The sequence below is a fragment of the Leucoraja erinacea genome, unplaced genomic scaffold, assembly GCF_028641065.1.
Source record: "Leucoraja erinacea ecotype New England unplaced genomic scaffold, Leri_hhj_1 Leri_568S, whole genome shotgun sequence".
Lineage (NCBI taxonomy): Eukaryota > Metazoa > Chordata > Chondrichthyes > Rajiformes > Rajidae > Leucoraja > Leucoraja erinaceus.
Genome location: NW_026576474.1, coordinates 85,001 through 96,445, shown reverse-complemented (window position 1 = coordinate 96,445; position 11,445 = coordinate 85,001). Strand labels below are relative to the sequence as shown.

At 53.1% G+C, this 11,445-nt stretch overlaps 1 protein-coding gene across 1 annotated transcript in view; it reads right to left on the bottom strand.

Moving 5' to 3' along the window:
• Window positions 1-755: 755 nt before the first annotated feature.
• The window catches only part of LOC129694178 (alpha-actinin-1-like), a gene marked incomplete at its 3' end in the record, with an annotated part of 46,022 nt that continues 35,332 nt past the window's right edge, over window positions 756-11,445 (bottom strand). The window contains 6 exon segments of the mRNA XM_055630897.1: window positions 756-914; window positions 5,883-5,944; window positions 7,145-7,295; window positions 7,902-8,081; window positions 9,782-9,916; window positions 11,422-11,445. The exon segment at window positions 11,422-11,445 is cut by the window's right edge and continues 219 nt beyond it. Of these exon segments, the coding sequence (XP_055486872.1) occupies window positions 756-914; window positions 5,883-5,944; window positions 7,145-7,295; window positions 7,902-8,081; window positions 9,782-9,916; window positions 11,422-11,445 (711 nt within the window).

Sequence of the window (11,445 nt, the reverse complement as noted above, 5' to 3'; positions counted from 1 at the left end):
GCTTGTGCCAGTAAATCGCCTGTCTCTGGGGCACCTCCCTCCGCCAGCTACCCACATGTGATGTAGTTATGGAAACGAAAAGACGCAACAGTCAGGTGAGATAGGCCGGGCTTTTCCCGCTCCTTATACCATATCCTCCCTCCTAATCAACTCTTTCTCCTCTCCTCTCCCCTCTTCGCCACTATTCCCACTCCACTCTCATACCATCCTTTACCCCCCCTCGTCTCCGACATGCCCCCCCCTCTCCTCTCCTCTCAAACTTCCCCTATCCTCCCCTATAAAAGCATCCCCTCGTCCCCACCCCTCTCCACTCCCTCATCTCCTCCCCTCCCCCTCTCCTATCCTCTCCCTCCCCTCCCCCCCTCCGCTTCCCTCCCCCACCTCCGCTCCTCCCAAGGATCCTTTCCCATACCTTTTTCGCCCCTCTCCTCTCCCCTAGTCTCACTCGACCCCTCCTTTCCACCCTCTCCTTAACTTTCCTCCCCTCCCCCTCTCTCTTCCATGCACAATTCCCCTCCCAATCTCCTCCCTTCCTCCTCCCCTCCCACCTTTTTCCCCTCTCCCTCTCACATTCACCGCTCCTCTCCCCTCTCCTCCCCTCGCTTCCTCCCCTCCCCTCTCCCTCCGTCCGACACCGTCTCACACTGTCAGAGTTCAGGGTCCGTGAAGAGGGGAGGGTCACAGGTCAGGGCTGGGCGTGAGGGTCAGGGGTCACAGGTCTGGGCTGGGTGGGTGAGAGGTCAGCGGTCACTCACCTTGTCGGAGGCGAGGATCTTGAAGGAGGCCATGACCTGCTCTGCCGTGTCGGTCTCCGCGGTCTCTCGGGTCATGAAGTCGATGAAGGCCTGGAAGGTGACCACGCCCGTGTTGTTGGCGTCCACAAGGGTCATGATGCGGGCGAACTCCACCTCACCCTGCGGGCATACGGGGCAGTGTCAGCAACGCAGGGAAAGGCCACGCCCACGCCCACACCGGCCAATGTGGACCAACGCACATCTATCTACACACACCTGCACACACTAACGTACACACCTGCACGCACTAACGTACACTAGCGCACACAAACGTACACACCTACACACACTAACGTACACTAGCGCACACCAACACACACACCTGCACACACTAACGTACACAGCCACACACCTACACACACTAACGTACACACCTACACACACTAACGTACACATCTACACACACACCTACACACACCAACGTACACACCAACACACACTGCACACACCAACACACACACCTGCACCTGCACACACTAACGCACACTAACGCACACCAACACACACACCTGCACACACCAACGCACACACCTGCACTCACTAACGTACACTAACGCACACACTACACACACACTAACACACACCAACGCACACACCAACGCACACACCTGCACACACTAACGTACACTAACGCACACACCACCGCACACACCACACACCACACTACCAACACACACGCACACACTACACTAGCACACACTAACGTACACTAATGCACACCAACGCACACACCTGCACACACTAACGTACACTAATGCACACCAACGCACACACCTGCACACAGTCGTACACCAACGCACACACCCACACACAACGCACACACTAATGCACACACTAACGCACACACCTGCACACACTAACGTACACTAATGCACACCAACGCACACTAACGCACACACCTGCACACACTAACGTACACTAATGCACACCAACGCACACACCTGCACACACTAACGTACACCAACGCACACACCTACACTCACTAACGTACACTAATGCACACCAACACACACACACACACACATGACACAAACAACGCACACAAATGCACAACACGCACACCTAATGCACACCAACACACACACACACACTAACATACACTAATGCACACCAACGCACACACCTGCACACCAACACACACACCTACACACACTAACATACACTAATGCACACCAACGCACACACCTGCACACCAACACACACACCTACACACACACACACACACACACACACACACACACACACCACACACACACACACACACCAACACACACACACACACACCACACACACACACACAAGGCATGTAACAAAGGTTACGGGAGCTTTCAACATGCAGGTAGACTGGGAAAATCAGGTTGGTTCTGGACCCCAAGGATGGGAGTTTGTGGAATGCCTCCGAGATGGAATCTAAGAGCAGCTTGTAGTGGAGCCGGCCAGGGAGAAGGCAATTCTGGATTTAGTGTTGTGTCATGAACCGGATTTGATAAGGGAACTCAAGGTAAAGGGACCATTAGGAGGCAGTGACCATAACATGGCCAGGTTTAATCTACAATTGGAGAGGGAGAAGGGTAGATCGGAGGTGTCAGTGTTACAGTGGAATAAAGGCGATAAGGGAGGAGCTGGGCCAAAGTTGACTGGAGAGATACACTAGCAGGGATGACAGTGGCAGGTATTTCTAGGAATAGTACAGACGGTGCAGGATCAGTTCATTCCTAGGAGGAAGAAAGATTCCAAGGGGAGTCAGGGTCGACCGTGGCTGACAAGGGACGTCGGGGACAGTATAATAATTAAACATAGAAATTAGGTGCAGGAGTAGGCCCATTTGGCCCTTCGAGCCTGCACCGCCATTCAATATGATCATGGCTGATCATCCAACTCAGTATCCCGTCCCTGCCTTCTCTCCATACCCCCTGATCCCCTTAGCCACAAGGGCCACATCTAACTCCCTCTTAAATATAGCCAATGAACTGTGGCCTCAACTACCCTCTGTGGCAGAGAGTTCCAGAGATTCACCACTCTCTGTGTGAAAAAAGTTCTCCTCATCTCGGGTTTAAAGGATTTCCCCCTTATCCTTAAGCTGTGACCCCTTGTCCTGGACTTCCCTAACATCGGGAGCAATCTTCCTGCATCTAGCCTGTCCAACCCCTTAAGAATTTTGTAAGTTTCTATAAGATCCCCTCTCAATCTCCTAAATTCTAGAGAGTATAAACCAAGTCTATCCAGTCTTTCTTCTTAAGACAGTCCTGACATCCCAGGAATCAGTCTGGTGAAACCTTCTCTGCACTCCCTCTATGGCAATAATGGTCCTTCCTCAGATTTGGAGACCAAAACTGTACGCAATACTCCAGGTGTGGTCTCACCAAGACCCTGTACAAACTGCAGTAGAACCTCCCTGCCTCCTATACTCAAATCCTTTTGCTAGAAAGCTAAAGATAATGCATACGCTTGTTTCTTCACTGCCTGCTGCAAGAGGCCCTGCCTAACTTTCAATGAGGAGGTGTGTACCATGACCACCCAGGACAATACGTTGCATCTCCATTGATTTTTGTCGGCACCAAAAGCTAGATAATAGTCTGCTTTCCTGTTTTGCCACCAAATGGATAACCTCACATTTATCCACATTATACTGCATCTGGGGCTACGGGGCCCAAAACTGCTCACAATGTTCCAAATGCGGCCTAGTCTAGACCAGCTCCGTATAGAGCCTCAGCGTTACACCCATACACCTTGATCCCTTTAGCCACAAGGGCCACATCTAACTCCCTCTTAAATATAGCCAACGAACTGTGTGGCCTCAACTACCTTCTGCGGTAGAGAATTCCACTCTCTGTGTGTGAAAAATGTTTTCCTCATCTCGGTCCTGAAAGATTTCCCCCTTATCCTTAAACTGTGTGTGTGGCCCCTTGTTCTGGACTTCCCCAACATCGGGAACAATCTTCCTGCATCTAGCCTGTCCGACCCCTTAAGATCATCCCAGGGAACTTTTAAGGAAGTGGCTCTAGAAATGGTGGATGCATTGGTGATAATTTTCCAATGTTCGATTACCCAGGATCAGTTCTGTGGATTGGAGGGTAGCTAATGTTATCCCACTTTTTAAGAAAGGCGGGAGAGAGAGAAAAAACAGGGGAATTATAGACCAGTTAGCCTGACATCGGTGGTGGGGGAAGATGCTGGACAATTATAAAAGATGAAAAATAGCCCGCATATTTGGATAGCAGTTGCCAGTAAAAGATCGGTCCCGAAGTCCGCATGGATTTACGAAGGGGAAAATCATGCCGGCTAAATCTTCTGGAATTTATTGAAGATGTAACTAGGAAAATGGACAAGGGAGAGCCAGTGGGTGTAGTGTACCTGGACTTTCAGAAAGCATTTGATAAGGTCCCACATAGGAGATTAGTGGGCAAAATTAGGGCACATGGTATTGGGGGTAGAGTGCTGACATGGATAGAGAAGTGGTTGGCAAACAGGAAACAAAGAGTAGGGATTAACGGGTCCCTTTCAGAATGGCAGGCAGTGACTAGTGGGGTACCGCAAGGCTCGGTGCTGGGACCCCACCTATTTACAATATACATCAACGATTTAGTTGAAGGGTACACAAAAATGCTGGAGAAATTCAGCGGGTGCAGCAGCATCTATGGAGCGAAGGAAATAGGCGACGTTTCGGGCCGAAACCCTTCTTTGAAGGGATTCAAAGTAACATTAGCAACTTTGCAGGTGACACAAAGCTGGGTGGCAGTGTGAACTGTGAGGAGGATGCTATGAGGATGCAGGGTGTCTTGGACAGGTTGGGGGAGCGGGCAGATGCATGGCAGATGAAGTTTAATGCGGATAAATGTGAGGTTATCCACTTTGATGGCAAGAACAGGAAGGCAGATTATTATCTGAATGGTAGACACAAAATGCTGGAGTAACTCAGCGGGATCAGGCAGCATCTCTGGAGAGAAGGAATGGGTGACGTTTCGGGTCGAGACCCTTCTTCAGACTGAATTATCTGAATGGTGTCAAGGTGGGAAAAGGGGAAGTACAACAAGACCTGGGTGTCCTTGTTCATCAGTCACTGAAAGTAAGCATGCAGGTACTTTCATTTCACTGCGCATCTCGTATGTGTATGTGACAAATAAACTTGACTTGACTTGACTTGACAACAGGCAGTGAAGAAAGCCAATGGCATGTTGGCCCTCATAATGAGAGGAGTTGAGTATAGGAGCAAAGAGGTTCTTCTGAATTGTACAGAGCCCTAGTGAGACCACACCTGGAGTATTGTGTGCATATTTGGTCTCCAAATTTGAGGAAGGACATTCTTGCCATTGAGGGAGCCCAGCGTAGGTTCACCAGGTGAATTCCCGGGATGGCGGGACTGTCATATGCTGAGTGAATGGAGCGGCTGGGCTTGTATTCACTGGAATTTAGAAGGATGAGTGGGTATCTCATTGAAACATATAAAATTATTAAGGGATTGGACAAGCTAGATGCAGTAAACATGCTCCCGATGTTGGGGGAATCCAGAACCAGGGGCCACACACAGTTTAAGAATAAGGGGTCGGCCATTTAGAACGGAGATGTGGAGAAACTTTTTCATCAGAGGGTTGCGAGTCTGTGGGATTCCCTGCCTCAGGTGGAGGCCAATTCTCTGGATGCTTTCAAGAGAGAGCTAGATAGAGCTCTGAGGGGCTAACGGAATCAAGGGATATGGGGGAGAAGGCAGGAAAACGGTGCTGGCTCGAAGGGACTCCGAAGGGCCTCTACTCTACTATGGCAGGGGTACGGGGGAGGGGAGGGAGAGGGGGGAGGGGAGGAACACTCTGGCAGAGGGAGGGAGAGGAGGGAGAAAGGGAAGGAGAAGGGGGAGGGGGGAGGGGGAGGGGGAGAGGGAGGGTGGAGAGAGGGAGGAGAGGGAGGGAGAGGGAGATGGGGGTGGAGTGAGGTAGGGGTGGAGAGAGAGAGAGGGGGAGGGAGAGGAGAGAGGGAGGGAGAGGGAGGGGGAAGCACTGGGAGTGGGAGAGAGGCAGATGAGAGGGAGGGGAGAGGGAGGGAGGGGAGAGGGGGAGAGGGAGGGAGGGGGAGGGGGGAGGGGGAGGGCTCTACCAGGTCGTATCCCATGGAGATGAGACAGGCGCGGAAATCGTCGGGCTCCATTTTGCCGTTCCCCTCTTACTGCCCCGAGGAAAAGAGAGAGAAATCATCATCAGAGCCTGGGATTACTCCCCTCTCCCCACACCACTCCCCCCACCCCTTCCCCACCCCTCTCCTCCCCATCTCACCATCCACTGCCATGTCCCATCACCCACCCCCCCCCACGCACCACCCCACCACCCACCCCTCCCCCATCGCCCATCTACCCTCCCTCACCCCATTCCCCCCTCCCCAAGTCTCCCTCCCCACTCCCCCATCTCCCACCCCCCTCCCACACCCTCTCCCTCCCACACCCATCTCTGCTGTGTCCCACCCCCCCCCCGTCCGCACCACCCCAACCCCCCCCACCATCCCTCCCCCATCTCCCCCTCCCCCACCCCACCACCCCTCCCCGTCTCTCCCCACCCCATCTCCCACCACTCACCCCACCCCCCACACCCCTCCCCCATCTCCCCTTCCCCCCACCACCCCTCCCCCACCCCCACCCCTCTCCTCCCCATCTCTGCCGTGTCCCATCCCCCCTCCGCACCACCCCAAACCCCCCCCACCATCCCCCATCCCCCCCCATTCCCCCTCCCCCAGTCTCCCCTCCCCCACCCCACCCTCCCCATCTCCCCTTCCCCTCCCCACCACCCCCCCCCCCCCCCATCCCATCCCCACCCACCCCTCCCCATCACTAACCCCTCCCCCACCCCATCACAACCCCCACTCCCCCATCACCTACCCACCACCCCTCCCCCACTCCCACCCCCACCCCCCATCTCCCACCCACCACCCCCTCCCCATCACTAACCCTCCCCCCCCACCCCCTCCCTCACCCCCCACCCCATCAAACACTCCCCCATTCTCCCCCAAACCCCATCCCCACCCACTCCCACCCCATCACCCACCCCCTCCTCACACCATTCCCACACCCCCAACAACCTCACCCCCACCCCCAACTCCCACCATCCCCCCTCCCCACCCCCATCCACCATCCCCCCACCCCCCACCCCCATCCCCACACCCCCATTCCCCACCCATCCCCCAGTCTCCCCTCCCCCACCATGACCCATCCCCACCCACCCACATCACCACCCCACCACCCCCATCACCACCCCTCCCTCCCCCACTGACCCACCCCCCACCCACCCCCCCCCCCCCCCCCCACCCCCCCCCCTTCCCCCTCCCCCCCCCATCACCCCCCCCCCCCCCCCCCCCCCCCCCCCCCAGTGTCGAAGGGTCGAAGTGGTTGAAGGAGGCGCGGAACTCGTTGAGCTGCTCCTGGCTGATGCCCTTGGCGTCACGGGTCAGTATCTGGTTCTCCACCTCGTTGATGGTCCGGGCGATGGTGGTCAGCAGCTGCTCCCAGCCCACCCGGATATGCTGCGGGGGGGGGGGGGGGGGGGGGGTCAGAGGGTCAGACGTGGACCGTCGTCCGGCCACCCCTCCCCTCCCCCTCCGCCCCCCGTGGTTAGAGACTCAGGACCATGGGGTCAGGGGTCACTCTGCAGGGGTCAGGGTCGGTGTTGGGACGGCGGGGTCAGGGTCCAGAGGTCACTAACCTCCATTGCGGCCTTGCTGGTGAAGAGGGCGAGGGGGGGGAGGGGGGAAGAGGTCACGGGGCAGTCATGTGTCAGAGGTCGGGGGTCGGTGATCAATCACTGACCTCCAGCGCGTAGCAGGTGGGCTTAGGGGCCAGAGGTCGCAGTCAGGGGCCATGGTGCGCTTGTTCTTGGAGGGTCGGGAGGGCAGAGGTCAGAGGCCAAGAGGCCAGAGGGCATTTTTATTTCTATAGATCATTTAAAAAGCCAACTCTCGTCGGCCAAAGTGCTTTCCATTGGTATAGGAATAGTCTAACAAACAGCAGTGGTTCATAGATTAAATACAGACATCACTACATACATATAGCCCTCGGGGGGGGTCGGAGGCCAGAGGTCAGTGGGGTCGGGGTCAGATGTCAGGGGTCGGGGGTGGTCAGAGTTCGGGTACCTCCATGGTGTAGCTGGTGTGTTTGTTGTCGAATATCAGGGCCTCCTGGATGAGCTGGTGGTCTCCCTCCAGCTTGTCGATGTTGGACTTGTAGTTGACAATGTTCTGCTCGTTCTGCTTGAGGTGGTTCATCTGGTCCTCCAGCGAGCTGGCGATATCGATGGATATGTGTCCGATCTCCTGAGGGGGGGGGAGGAGGATCGGTCAGTCTGTCACTCTCCCCCCCCCTCACTCCCCCACCAAGGCCACCAATCATACCACACCCCTGGAGTATTGCGTACAGTTTTGGCCTCCTAATCTGAGGAAAGACATCCTTGCCACAGAGGGAGTACAGAGAAGGTTCACCAGACTGATTCCTGGGATGCAATGTGACTTGGATAGGCTGGGTGAGTGGGCAAATGCATGGCAGATGCAGTATAATGTATATAAATGTGAGGTTATCCAATTTGGTGGCAAAAACAGGAAAGTAGACTATTATCTGAATGGTGGCCGATTAGGAAAAGGGGAGATGCAACGAGACCTGGGTGTCATGGTACACCAGTCATTGAAAGTGGGCATGCAGGTGCAGCAGGCCGTGAAGAAAGCGAATAGTATGTTAGCATTCATAGCAAAATGATTTGAGTATAGGAGCAGGGAGGTTCCACTGCAGTTGTACAGGGTCTTGGTGAGACCACACCTGGAGTATTGGGTACAGTTTTGGCCTCCTAATCTGACGAAAGACATCCTTGCCACAGAGGGAGTACAGAGAAGGTTCACCAGACCGATTCCTGGGATGGCAGGACTTTCATATGAAGAAAGACTGGATAGACTCGGCTTGTACTCGCTAGAATTTAGAAGATTGAGGGGGGATCTTATAGAAACTTACAACATTCCAGAACAAGGGGTCACAGTTTAAGGATAAGGGGGATATTAAATTTTTCCCCCTTCACCTTGAACCCGTGTCCTCTGGTCCTCGATTCCCCTACTCTGGGCAAGAGACTCTGCGTCTACGCGATCTATTCCTCTCATGATTTTATACATTGAAACATAGAAAATGGGTGCAGGTGCAGGAGTAGAGGCCATTCGGCCCTTCGAGCCTGCACCGCCATTCGATATGATCATGGCTGATCGTCCAACTCAGTATCCCGTCCCTGCCTTCTCTCCATACCCCCTGATCCCTTTAGCCACAAGGGCCACATCTAACTCCCTCTTAAATATAGCCAATGAACTGTGTGGCCTCAACTACCTTCTGTGGCAGAGAATTCACCATTCTCTGTGTGTGTGAAAAATGTTTTTCTCATCTCGGTCCTAAAAGATTTCCCCCTTATCCTTAAACTGTGTGTGTGTGGCCCCTTGTTCTGGACTTCCCCAACATCGGGAACAATCTTCCTGCATCTAGCCTGTCCGACCCCTTAAGATCATCCCAGGGAACTTTTAAGGAAGTGGCTCTAGAAATAGTGGATGCATTGGTGATAATTTTCCAATGTTCGATAGACTCAGGATCAGTTCCTGCGGATTGGAGGGGGAGCTAATGTTATCCCACTTTTTAAGAAAGGCGGGAGAGAGAAAACAGGGAATTATAGACCAGTTAGCCTGACATCGGTGGTGGGGAAGATGCTGGAGTCAATTATAAAAGATGAAATAGCCGCATATTTGGATAGCAGTAACAGGATCGGTCCGAGTCGGCATGGATTTACGAAGGGGGAATCATGCCGGCTAATCTTCTGGAATTTTTTGAGGATGTAACTAGGAAAATGGACAAGGGAGAGCCAGTGGATGTAGTGTACCTGGACTTTATATACGGGGATTGGTATTACAGAACTGAATGCACAAGGAGGAAGGTGTTTCCCTGCATCTCGGTACCCGTGGGGGTGATATTATTGATTCTAGCGTTAACTCACCTCCATCTTGGTTTGGATCCAAGGGCCAATGATGTTGGCCTGAGCGGCAAATTGGCGTCTTAAACGCTCATTAGACTGTTGTCGGGCGAGCTCCTCTTGCAGAGTCTGGTCTCGGTGCGGGACCAATGTCTTCACCTGGAGACACAGAGACACAGAGTCACAGAGACACAGTCACAGAGACACAGAGAGACAGAGATACACAGAGACACACAGTCACATAGACACAGTCACAGAGACACACAGAGACAGAGATACACAGAGATACACAGAGACACACAGAGACAGAGATACACACAGAGACACACAGAGACAGAGATACACAGAGTCACAGAGACACAGTCACACACAGACACACAGAGACAGAGATACACAGAGACACAGGGTCACAGAGACACAGAGACACAGAGACACACAGAGACAGAGATACACAGAGATACACAGAGACACAGAGACACACAGAGACGGAGATACACAGTCACACACAGAGACACAGAGACACACAGAGACAGAGATACACAGAGACACAGTCACACACAGACACACAGAGACAGAGATACACAGAGACAGAGATACACAGAGAGACACACAGAGACAGATATACACAGACAGAGATACACAGAGACACACAGAGACAGAGATACACAGAGACACACAGAGACAGAGATACACAGAGACACACAGAGACAGAGATACACAGAGACACACACAGACACACAGAGTCACACAAGAATATGTGTGTTATGATTGTGTTTATAATTTGTTTGGTTGTTTTGTTGTTTGTCTTTTGCACAAAAGTCCGCGAGCATTGCCACTTTAATTTCACTGCACATCTCGTATGTGTATGTGACAAATAAACTTGACTTGACTTGACTTGAGAGACACACACAGACACAGACACAGAGAGACACACACAGACACACACAGAGACACACAGAGACACACACAGAGACACACACAGACACACAGAGACACACAGAGACACACACAGACACACACAGAGACACACACAGACACACACAGAGACACACACAGACACAGAGAGACACAGAGACACAGAGACACACAGACACACAGAGAGACACAGAGACACACAGACACACAGACACACAGAGTCACACACACACAGAGACACAGTCACACACAGAGACACAGAGACACACACAGAGACACAGACACACACAGAGACACACAGACACACAGAGACACACAGAGACACACAGAGACACACAGACACTCAGAGACACACAGACACACAGAGACACACAGAGACACAGAGACACACAGAGACAGACACACACAGACACACACAGAGACACAGAGACACAGTCACACACAGAGACACACAGAGATACACAGAGACACAGACACACAGAGACACACAGAGACACATACATAGACACAGACACAGAGACACAGTGTTATAGAGACAGAGACACAGAGACACACAGAGACACAGTCACACACAGAGACACAGAGACACACACAGAGACACACAGAGACCCAGAGACACACAGAGACACAGAGTTATAGAGACAGAGAGACAGAGGCAACAGTCCCTTCAGTCCAACTTGCCCACATCGACCAACATGCCCCATCCACACTAATCCCCCCCACCCCACTCTCTCCACACTATTCCTCACCTTGTCCCATTTGCCGGCCACCTC